Source organism: Canis lupus, chromosome 3 (genome assembly GCF_011100685.1).
Source record: "Canis lupus familiaris isolate Mischka breed German Shepherd chromosome 3, alternate assembly UU_Cfam_GSD_1.0, whole genome shotgun sequence".
Taxonomy (NCBI): Eukaryota; Metazoa; Chordata; class Mammalia; order Carnivora; family Canidae; genus Canis; species Canis lupus.
The window spans coordinates 51973499-51985884 of NC_049224.1; the positions used below are offsets into that span (position 1 = coordinate 51973499).

Below are 12386 nucleotides of genomic sequence, written 5' to 3' on the forward strand. Positions count from 1 at the left end.
TGGCGACAAGGTTCACCTGAGGCAGCATCCTCACCCCACCATTCCCCTCTCTTGGGGGAGGTACCCAACCATTCCAGGTTTCCATGTGTTTCCTTATGTGTAAGATGGACACAATAATATTCTCCTTGGGCCACAGAGGATTAGATGAGATTGCACATTAATAGCTCTTAGCACAAAATCAGAGCTTTATATAAAAGGCGGCTGTTAATGTTATGAACAAGGTGGAAGCAGAAACTTAGGAACTGACAGCCCAGGGTGGAGACTGGGGACCGAGGCCCACAGGCAGAGGACCACAGGCACAAGGGGCGATGAAGCAGAGGAGGTGGACTTGGGGACAGGAGGGGAGCATCGGATGGCCTTCATTCTGTATCCTCGGGTAAGAAGACGCAGGCGACAGCCACACAACTGCACAAGTAGGAGGCATCCCAGCACAGGTCCCAGATTCTACCTCGGGGAGTAGCTTGGACCCTGGAGACGACAGCCCTGCACCTCTCACCCAGGGGGGTACAACTAGGAAGGCCTCTGTGTGAGCTGGAGAAGGACAAGACCCCAAGTTCAGAGGAGGGCCCTGCCTGCAAGATAACGGAGCATCCCTGGCCTACCCAGGACCACGGCTCAGACCCCAGAACCAAGGGGCAGGTCCAGGGCAGGCTGGAAAGTCAGGGTCTGAGGCCCGAATGAGAAGCAGTTAGGGATCTTCAGGCACCTGTCGGTACGTGATGACAAGCCCAGCGTGGTCTGCGCTTCGGAGCCTGAACAAGATCCGGGTCCTACACGATTTAGATCCAAATACTCTCTTCTCCACCTCCCAGTGGAATGACTCTCGGCACATGACCTACAAAACTCTCTGAAACTCGGTTTCCTCATCAGTGGAATGGAGTACTGATTCTGATTTCGGACAACTGTGGTCATGATTCCTGAGACCACTTCTATGAAGCATGGACACGGCAGGACTTCAACCGGCAGGAGCTATCAGGACTGGCCCAGTTACCGTCAAGGCCAACGCCACTCCTTGGTCAACAGGAATGCGTGGCCCAGACGTCCACCAGCAGCGCCACAGTGATGCGAGGAGTCCCCATCTCCTCAGGGAGGCGGCTTTCCATTGATCCTGCACCTCAGAGGTGGTTAGGGTGGCAGGGGTGGGCGCCAGCGCCTATGCTCGGAGCAGGGAAGCTGGGGACTCTGCAGGAACCTTGAGGGAAACCAAGGCCCGGGAGCAGGGTGGAGGCAGAACTGCAGCCCTTTGCTTTGCAAAGCTATTAGAATAATATTTGCTCTTTTCTCCTATAATTATCTCACTTTATTCTCTCTTAGTATTTACTTCTTTTTTACACTTAAATGCCAAAGAGTACCCAGGGGATGCACGAAAGAGGGTGTTTCGCATGGTGTGGTGCAGACGGGCAGACGGCAGTGTATCGCTGGGCCAGAGGATGATGCCGGGAATACCCAGAGGGAGAGGACCTCAAGATGAAACCTGAAAAGACCCATTGAGAAACCCCAGTGGATCTCTACCCCTACACCCACCAGGTCTCTTTACAACGTGGGTCAGGGTTTTGCTTGTGTAAGACGAGCCACTTCCGCACCAAAAAACATCATACACTGAGCTCCAGCCGGTGTGGGTTCCGTGCTGAGCCGCACCCTAGGCTTAATCCTACGGAGACCAAGCAGTCAGAGCTGCAGAAGCTTCTCCCACCCACCTCCTCTCTGCAAACCCCAAGAACACTCGAGTTTCTGTAGGAGGGGCCCCAGATGCTATTCAGAGAAGGGCCCGAAGCAAGCGGCAGATGAATGAAGTGCAGAGGAGTAGAGTGGAGAGAGGAGGCAGGAGGAGCTGGGGCCGGCTGTCGTGTGTAGGAAGGCCTCTGTCCTCGCCTCCCAGCTCCGATTCATAAAGCAGGGTCACAATGAGTGGAGCCAGCCAGGCACTCCCCCACATCGGACAGTGAGGATGCTTCTCACCCAGATAGATCCTAAGCCCCCTCCAGAAATGCAAGGACCCCTGATGGCATGACAACACTCCATCAGATCAAGGGAAGGGATGGCGCCCTGGGGGGAGCCTACAGGAAGCACCTCCCCTGGGGTAGGGGGGCACTGGGAGTTGCAGTCAGTGGTCATTGCTGTCCTGACACATGCAGCCCACACTTGCTTCTACCTCTGTCCCCAAAGTCCTCAGACCCCGGGCCCCCGACCGAAGGCCCTTGCAAAGCCCAATGTGACAAGCCAAGGGTAATTCCAGGAAGCAGCTTAGAAGTCGAGCAAGCACTGGACAGAGTCCAAGGCATGGGTGCGAGCGAGCCCTCACTCTGGTGTGTCCTCATGGTGACTCCATGCAAGACTTCCTTCTCTGGGCCTGTCTCCTCGTCTATGCAATGAGGGAAGTAAACCAGACCACATCTAGGCCCCCAGCCCCCAGCTCTGAGACTGAGAGTCCTAAGGTGAGAGTCCACTAAGGTGGCACTGGCCAGGTTCCCTTGGGCAGCACCATGCCCCTCCCACTTTCTTCCCTCCCCTGGTCCTGGCTCCCGAACCCCCAGCACACCTCTAACACCACTCTCTCAGGGGGGCTGGGGACCAGGATGCAGATTCAACAGTTTTACTACATTCTCATTCCAGAGAACTGTCTGGCCCTGCCAATTTCAGATGCAAATTGTTCCAGAAGAGGCCCACAGTGGGCAGGCAGAGGGCCCTAGAGACTGTCAGCTGCCCCTGGGGCCCTTCTGAGCAGGGCTACCTTAGGCCCAGGGATGTTCGGCCTCAGAAGCCCCTCGTCCCCTTCCTGACTTGCAACCCAGGTGGAGCACGGAGCAGAGCTTCTCTGGGCTTCATTCATATCATATCACGTTGTAGCTGATGCAAACCTTCCCCATCAAATCCCCACCCCCACCTACCCTCGGGCTCATTTCAGCAGGAGCTCTGATGTCCTATTCCACTACCAACAAAAGTTACGACTGTAACAGAACATAAAGCTGTAGAGGGCCGTGGGCACGTACAAGCAGCGTGCATGCTAAGTGTTTTATGGGAGTCGCCCTACATAAGCCTCTCAGGGACCATATTAAACAGGTACCATTACCTGGCACCACTCACCTCCCCACTATCTAATTTTACAGCCCCATTTTACAGATAAGGAAACTGAGGCTCAGAGTTTCAGTAACTCGCTGACAAGATCTAGGACATCTAACTTGAGTTTTCTCATCTTTCCACTTCCCTAATACATCTGGATATTCACTTTCTTTGAAAGTACTTTCCCTCCTTCGGCAGAAAAAGATGGTCCCTCTTATTCAAGACCCAGCCCCAAGTGAGGCACTGCAGATTCCGCTGCACCAGGCACTGTCCTGGCCTCCTGGGTTGTGCCTCTCGTTCTTTCTCTTCCAGCTCTTCGCATCTCCTGCTCCTGGAGCTTCTCCCCCTCGGCTGGCTCCTTCCGGTTCCTACACCAGCGGAGGGGAGCTCAGTCCAGGACCCCTACTGTCTTAAAAAAAAATGTGTTCCCCCCAAGCCATCACTGGCTATCCCTGGATAACCCAAGCCCCGGCAGCACAAGTGCCTGCCCCTCCTTGTGCCCTTCGGCCCATCCTCACGTGGCTGACCACTGCCTTCTTCCTAGGGCCTGCGTCCCCCTGGCAGCAGATCCGTGGTGTCCTCCCCACTAGCTGGCCCTCTCTCCTCACTCCTGCCTCCACATGGAGACTCACCTTGGCCCTCATCCCCTCTCATTGTCCACTCACGCCCTTGGCTTCAGCTCTTACCTCCAGGCACATAATTCACAAATCTCCAGGCTGGCTTTGATGCCCAAGGCCAGCCTTGAAATTCCAACCCTCGGGCCAGACATATGCCTCTGGATTTCCAAGGCAAAACCCAAAGCCGCTGTGTGAAACCAGATACATCCTTCTCCTTCCCAACCCACTCTCCACCTGAGCCACCTCTGTCTCAGGCGATCGCTCCTGCCCACCCCCAGGCTCCTCACTGGAGACCCCAACTCCCAGGCTCCTCATGTGCCCCGGGGCGGGGGGGGTCCCAGCTGGCCACCATTTCCCTTTCTGATGCCCACCACCACCAAATTGCACTCTTTCGGCCCTCCTCCTAACTCTGCCCTTGGTCTCTCCATCTGGAGGTGATCCTGTGTCTCCCAAGGGTCCTCCCCAGGTGTCTGCTGCTTTACATCCATCTTCAACTGCCATCGGATCAATCTCCTGAAATCTCCCAGGCCCCATCATGTCACCCCACTGCCCCAGCCCTGGCCCCAGGAATGCAGAGGAGAGGTCACAGCCTGCACCCAATCCCCTGAGAGTCTGGGTGATTGCTTGTCCCTGCTCTACCTCTTCCTCTTGTCTGGGGTGACTCACCATTCATGTCCACCCTGACCCCTCACCCCCAAACCCAGGCAGGACCAGAGCCTCCCCAGGAGCCCAGTTCTCTCTGCCCCTCCCAATAGCAGGGGTCACTGTGATACACACACACACACACACACACACACACCCCTGGTGCATAGCAAGAGAGGAGAGCCACCACGTGGGCAGGTGGACAAGCCCTCTGCAGATGGTGGCACACGCCATTTGCCGGCTCCCCTCGGCTCACTGGAGACCTAAAAGCCACATGTTCACATGCTCTCTCTCCAGCAGCCAGGGGTGGCCACATTTGGAACATGCAGAAGTCTGGGTACACGGGTGCCTCTGGAAACCTCTTGCTTTACAGGTGGACACTCCTCACCACTTCGCATTCCTGCCTGCCTTTTACAAGGACATACTGGCTACAGCCACCTTGTAACCCATGACAGAAAAGCCAAGAGAATCACAGAGATGCTGCCTCTGGCATCACCGAGCTGCCCACCAGCTCACCACTCACCTCCCCACTATCTAATTTTACATCAGAAAAAGAACCCTTTGCATGTTTAAACCACCAAAATCACTTTTCAGTTACTTGCGGCCAAACACAAGACCGTGGGGTCACAGACACAATCTCACTGAACTCTGACAGCCTCTCTGTGGGGTGGTGGCTATTTGTTACAAGAGGATCTAATGCTCAGAGAGGTCAAGTGACTTGCCCAAACATCCAGAGCCTGTGAGCGGAAGAACTGGGGTCAAACCTGCCCCACACAACCCCCGGCCCTTCCTAATCTGCTTCCCCATGCCATATTCCAGGGTTTGTTGAGTGACTCGGTGAGAAAGGCTACCCACATACTGTGTCTTCCTCCGTATGACCCTTTAGAGACATGGGCAGGATTATAAAAGATTTATTTATTTAGTTGAGAGAGAGCACATGCACCATGAGCAGGAGGCGCAGAGGGAGAGGGAGACACAGTCCCTCAGGCTGGGTACCCTGACCACTTCCTCCCCTTCTGAATGCAGCAGCTTACACAGCTATGACCAGAGCCTGTTACGAGGACCTCCCTTTAGAGCCCATGGGTGTCTGAGCAATGCCCGAGCACCCCAGCAGCCCTGAGGCTCTGCGCCAGCCGCTCTCTGTACACAGGCAGGTGCAACACCCCTCCTCTGCTCACAGGCACTTGTTCAAGGCCGTCGTCTGTCCACACGAACTGAAACAATCAATGGTACAAATATTTTATCTAGTTCCCCACATGGTTATTTTACTCCAGGTGAATGGATCAATGTAGACCAGGGAACACTGAGCAGAATTTCTCACTGAACTGACAGCATGAACATTTGTTCCAATGTGGAAAATCTAACTAGGTTCCATCGCAGCTGATGTTCAGGGCTGGGGAGTGAGGGGTGGTCCCATGACCTCCAGGTGCAGGCTGGACAGGGAGTCTGGAAAGAGCCCAGACTAGGGTCCATGACCATAGGCGTAGGGAGCACGGGCTCTGGGCACAGACTACCTGACTCCACTCCACTTCGCTGCTCGCTAGCTGGGTGATCTTGGGCATGTGCCCCAGTTCCTTCATCTGAACAACAGGAATAAATAATGCTCACCTCATTCAGGTGTGTAAGGATTAAAGCCACTGAAGGAAAAGCGCTCAGCACACAGCCTGGCACATAGTAAGCACCCAGGCTCAGTGACACTGTTACTACTGCTGTCATTATCACTGTCATCATCATCATCATCATCAACAACAACACTAATTCTCAGGACTTCTACAGCCAGCAGGGGATAAGAGCATGTCCAGATATTCCAAGATGACTCAAATCCATGCATGGACACCGGCTGCTCCTCCAAGTATGTTCACATGGACAGAGATCTTGATCATGGTAAGACTGGATATTGTGCAAATTCCAGTCTTATTCCCCCTTAACAGAGCATGGGATGTTGGAGAAGCTATTTGCCTTCTCTAAAAATGGAGCTGTGAGATCTGGCCTTCCTCGCAGAGCAGTAAAAATTTCCTCTGAAAAGCCATTTGAGGGGCACCTGGGTGGTAGAGTCAGTTAAATGTCCGACTCTTGGTTTTGGCTTAGGTCATGATCTCAGGGTCCTAGGATGGAGCCTCTCATCGGGCTCTTGGCTCAGCAAGGAGTCTGCTTAAGACTCTCCCTCTCCCTCTGCCCCTCCTGCTCATGGTGCATGTGCTTTCTCTCTCAACTAAATAAATAAATATTTAAGAAAGAAAAAGAAAGAAAAGAAAAGAAAAGAAAAGAAAGAAAAGAAAAGAAAAGAAGAAAAGAAAAGGAAAGCAAAGGAAAGGAAAGAAAAGAAAAGAAAAGAAAAGAAAAGAAAAGAAAAGAAAAGAAAAGAAAAGAAAGGAAGGAAGAAAGGCCATGTGAGTATAGGTGAATGTTTATTTTAATACTCCCCATTATTAATAGCCATGAAACAGCCAATCTTCTTATGCTCTACCAAGGTGTCCACATCATGACTTCTGTGACCTGGCAGCATACCTGGTTTTGGGAAAACCTTAGAGCAAGAGAGGCGTGATCCCACCCACAGCAGCGGTGAGGTGAGGAGTGGGGCGAGAGGGGCAGAGAAACCAAAGGACCTTGCCGATAAAGACAAAGGTAAGACGTTTTTAACAAAGTCCTCACAAGTGAAAGCCCCTCTCCCAAAGAAATGGTTGGAAGCCATGGAGAAGGCTGGCTGGTGGCCAGAATAGGTCCCCTTCCCTAACGAGCATCCTTGCTGCTTCCTCTACCGGGGCCACTTCACAGACTAGGGCCCCGTCAGTGACACCCTATATGAGAAACATCTCTCATGAGCACCACGAACTCAGAGCATCCCCAAGAGAAGTCACCATGTCCCCCATCACCTATACCTGTTCAAGGCAGCAGTATTTCCCCCTTACCCAAATTCTGGAAACCTCAGTCTCCCTTAACACCTCCATCCCTCACGCTCAACAGGTGTCATCAGAGTTGTTTGAAATTTCTGCATAGTCTTTAAAACATTTTCCCTCTTCATTCCCCTAGCTTCCCACATCACCCATCTCTGAGACATGAAAGTGCCTCCTGATATGCTTCTCCTCTTCCTCAACTCATGCACACCTGACATTTAGGCTCTTCTTCTTAAAAGACAAATCAAAACGACCTGCTCCGGTACGTGTAAATATGCACATGCGCACGCGCGCACACACACACATACACACACAAAGGTAAGGTTTCATGCATACGTTGAATTTATGCAAATTTAGCTCTTTGCGCCCAGAAAGAGTGAGAAAAAAGTAATAACTATTTTTAAAACGCTGGTGCTTCTGCCCCCATTTCACTCAATGAGAGCATCTGTTAGAATAAGCAGGACAGACATGCTGTGAATCCGCTGTCCCCCCGCCCCACCCCCAGCCGGTCCCAGCTCGTAGCTGCCTCTCCCAGTGGGCAGAGTTTTCGGAGATCTTTCTACTTTACACACCGACTCTACTACAGGACTTGAGGAAATCCACCAAAGGATGAAAGTCTGGGGCTAGGAGTGATTTCTCGATTTTCTACTTTCTATTATTTCTAATTTTTCATCAGCAAACATATTTGAACATTTTTTAAAGCCATTTCAGCTTTTTTTATTGAAGACACTGGTCCTAAAATCCTTCATTGGCTTCTATTACTAACCCAGTGAGGTTCAGACTGTGTCAGCCCAGCAGTCAAGGCCTCCCCAAGACAGCCTGGCAGTTCATCCATCAGCCCCCAGGATGGGCCCTGGATGCTTTTCCCTCCGGGCTGACGGGGACCTGGCATTTTCTCTGAGCAACTGGCTGGGCACAATTGCTGTATGCTGCACTTTCTGCCCAAAACATCCCCCCTTTCCCTCCCTCCCTATCCGGACCCAACCTGTATGTGAAGGGACACATCCCCCCCCATCACCCAAGTTCACCTAAACCGCACCCCCCCACACAAACACACACACATACCTTTCTATGACAACAGATAGTCACAACTACCTAGGTTCTCCTGATGAACATGTCTGGCCTCCCCCCTGCCCCCCCGGAACTAGTCTACCCCTCTGTTGTAGCCTCTGCAACATCTCTGTAACACTGATCCTCCGGTAATGGGAGAAAGTGAAGTGGATTCAATTGGATTGAACCAAATTGGACAGCCCTGGTTTGACTTGGCTTGATTCAATCATTATGTTCTTTAACTCAAAGTTTTAGTAAATTTGGCAAATAGGCTTTCAGTGAGTCGTTCGTAGGCAAATTGGCTATTTGCTCATTGGTCCTTTGGGCAGCTGGGCCTCTAGTCACTTGGCTCTGGGAAACTGGCCTCTGAGATGTTGATCTCTCTTCTGACTTTTAGCAAATTGGCCCCGAGCAGAAGGTGACCATCTTTGGGGGGAAGAGCAACCTGTACCAAGAAGTGGTCTCAGAAGTCGGCAGAGGACCAGGAGAAGCTTCACTGTAGCCCCTGGGTGACGCTGCAGACATTCCTAGACACCAGCCCTGTGCCAGCTGGGAAATGTTGGAGACCACTAAAGAGTCCTGGTGGGGAGGTGTCCCTACCCCCAAACATCCAGGAAATCATGCGCCCAGCCTCAAGCTTCCGTCCTAAGGATGAGGACCTGCTCCCAGGCTACACTCACAGTGCCAGGGCCGAGGGGGTGCCCCACTGCCCACTGCCCCCTGCCCCTACCCTCCCCTGCCCCAGAGTGAAAGTTTGACTAAAGCTCAGCGTCTTTGCTTTTATAAATCTCTGCCTTTTAATGATGGCTTCAAGGCTGAGGGGAAAAAGGACCATTAAACTCACTGAATAAGTTAATGGGGCAGAGAGAATCTATTTCGAAGCCACCCCAGGCTATTTTCCTCTGGAGCGAAAGCCTGAATAAGCAAAAAGAAAAAATTAAAACCGTAGAGCGCATTGCCAATAAATAACCCCCAGTGTAATCTCTCAGCATCCAGGACTTCATTTCCAGCGATATTATAATGCAGATCACTTGTTAAACACCTCTGCTTTCAGAGTTCCACCTGCAGTGGTGACTGGGGGCTCATCATCTGCCCGGGCCCTCCCGCTTTGCGGAGGCTGCTCTTACCTGCACCGCGGGTCCCTCAGGCACCCAGGTGAGAAACTGGATCCCATTGGGTTAGCCCAGGAAAGATGGCATCCTCACAAGCGAGGACCCCAAGACCCTGCTCTCCCCCAAGCCGTAGAGACTCCTTCAAGGACTTCCTAGTGGTCGCCTGCCTTCTTGGTCTGCGGCCCGGTCCTACCGTCCAGAAACCTGACACCCCCTCTTCCCTCTGCACAGACCAGATACAGAACCTTGGTTTCTTTTGCCTGGACAGCTCCTCCTCTTCAGAAGACTCCTCTCCTCCTCCTCCTCCTTCTCCCCCCCCCTCCACTCCCCCCCTGCCCCCCCCCCTCCCCTGGCTTCCCAGTTCTCCTTGGCCTACTTCCCCACCTCCTCCAGGGAGAAATGGGACCTCCCCACAACAAAGCCAGAAACAGGGCTCGTAGGGCTGGGGAAAGCACAAATAATTAATTAAATAAGTAGAACTCCTGTTGGTAAATGTTGAATCCCACTAGACACACGTTGTTTACTCTTTAATATTTAAACATGTTAATTAAATCTCTGAATAAACAAATATATTGGAGCGAGTGGCATTCCTGAGCCGGCGCTCCTTGCTGCCACCTCAGGGGGTGGGGACCCTCCGGGGGAGCCCAGGCCTTCTCTGGGGACTGCCGACGTTGGTGGGCAAGTGGGGTCCAGGACCACGGCCCCCTCCCAGGCCACGGGCCAGGCAGCTGGGCTGAACTTCTAGTGAAGGAAGGAGTGATAGACTGCCCCAGTTCCCCCTGCACCTGCCTGCCCCTCCCGAAGTCCCCACGCCACTTGTCCTCAGCACGAGCTCTCCTCACCCTCTCATTCATATGTTGGTCCAGGCACATGCTGGGCCCTGGAAAGAGCAGATAAACGAGACTGAATCCCAGTCCTCAACGAGATCCCAGTCCTTTCGAGAAGCCCATTTCCTGGGGCTGGCATGGTCTGCCTCCTCCCTGCGTCTCCAGGCATGAGGAACTCTCTTCAGCTCTGCAAAGCCTCTCCTGCTTCTAGGGCTTTCTTCATGCCAGTCCATCCACCCAGAATAGCCTCCACGGTGTCTGCCCCTCCTGTGTGGTGAGTACCTGCTGATTCTTCAGGTGAGCTGAGCTGTCCCTTCCTCTGGGACCCCCCACCCCCCCAGAGCACCCCAACCAGAGTCCCACAAGCCCCTGTGTTTCCCTGAACACATGTACTGTACCCATCACTTACGATGTAAACTGGATCACCTCCTGCTGCAAAGAAAAACCCTCCAAGGCCTCCTATTTCTCTCGGATTAAAATCAAAACCTCTTCCAGCAGCCTGAAAGGCCCTGTGAACCTCTCTGACCTCATCTCTGCTCCTGGGCACTCCGCTCCATTCCCTCTACCCTGCCCCCAACACACTTCTCCCCACTTTCCTACCTCAGGTGCACACACACTGGAACATTCTACCTTCCAGGCCTTCCATAGTTCTGCCTCTTTCATACCACTCATGCCAGAGCTGCACAGTCATCTCAGAGGATACCCTGCCCAGCCTCCCCTGAAAGCAGCTCCCAATCCCCCAGCTGGTCTTCACCTCACGCCCTTCCACTCAGTTCCTTTGTAGAACCCCTGGCATTCACCTGAATGACTTACATAAACACCAAAAGTCTCCGCTCACTGAATTTCCAAGCCAAGAACTTGATCTGTCTTGCACCTCACAACATTAGCAACCCAAGGGAATGAAGACCGCGTGTGTGTCCATCCGTCACCCTCACGATCCGTGGGCTCGGGGGGGCTGGCCACTCTTGCTCCACACCCACCTCAGACAATGAAGGTATAAAGTGGACACATGCTGGTCTAGAGCCTCTCCACACCCCACATCTGAACACTCAGCAAGCAGGGCTCCCGGCTACATCATTTCAGGATGAAGATAGGGATCCAGGGGTCCTGCCTGGCATTCATCTGTCCATTGCAAACAGGACCCAGACCCAAGCCCTTAAACAGGCTGCATGACTTGGGTGTCTGGGGAACCCCCATGGCCGACAGCACCTGCCCACAGGTCCAGCCCTGCCAGAGAGCACCAAATGCCCACCGGGCTTTCACTTTTATGGTGGCAGAGAGTGAGGAATGCCCTAGGGCTAGGGACGCCAGCAGGTGCCCCTCAGAAGTCAGCCACCTGCTATTTCTACCTGTTTCCATCCTGCCTCAGCAGGAAGCGGCACATCACAATGCAAACTGATGGGCTTTGTGTCACACGGGATCCCAGCTCTGCCACCGATCCATCTGGGTGACCTCGAGCAAGTCATGCCCCCCTCTGCCCCTTAGTTTCCTCATCTGGAAGACAGAGATAGGAAAGCACCTATTTCTGAGTCATGCACAAGTCTATCCTATCCCAGATTAATCAAAAACAGTCCTATTGTGTAAACTTGGTACAACCACTTTGGAGAAAGATCTGGCAGTATTGTATAAAGTTAAATATAAATAGATCACACCATCCAGAAATTCCACTCCTGGGGATAGACCCGAGAGAAATGAAAGCATGTGTTCACAAAAAGCCTTGTGCAAGAATGTTCATCGTGGATTTACCCATAACAGTCCAAAACTGGGAAAAGCCAGGGCTCCAACAACTAGGAGTTTCAATAAACACACTCAAAATATAAAATATAAAAATATACCATAAAATGGAATGGTATCCAGCAATAAAAAGAAAAAAACAGACTATGTTATCTCCAACAACATGCATGAACCCCCAAAACATTTTTTGCTGAATCTGTATTATGTGATTCCATTTATATGAAGCTGCCAGTCAGGCCAAAGTCACCTATTCTGGAAAAAATCAGCATGGTGACTACCTCTGGGGAGGTAGGGGCAGATTGGGAAGGAAATTTTCTGAGGGAATGGTAATGCTCTGCATTTCACTGGGTTTGAGTTCCATATGGACACGCATTTGTCAAAACTCAGAGCATGTACACTTGAGATTAATGCATTTCATTGACCTAAACACAGACTCCAAAGAAGACAATG

At 52.3% G+C, this 12386-nt stretch overlaps 1 protein-coding gene across 6 annotated transcripts in view; it reads right to left on the reverse strand.

Annotated features, from left to right (window-relative positions):
- NTRK3 (neurotrophic receptor tyrosine kinase 3) overlaps nucleotides 1-12386 on the reverse strand; it is a 384919-nt gene that overhangs the window by 352825 nt on the left and 19708 nt on the right. Inside the window, exon 1 of one of the 6 annotated variants that reach the window (XM_038532786.1) lies at nucleotides 9391-9601. The exons of the other annotated variants lie outside the window; for them this stretch is intronic. Within the exon in view, the coding sequence (XP_038388714.1) occupies nucleotides 9391-9437 (47 nt within the window). The 5' untranslated portion in view covers nucleotides 9438-9601. Of the gene's footprint in view, nucleotides 1-9390; nucleotides 9602-12386 lie in introns of those variants that run through there. 6 annotated transcript variants of the gene reach the window in all.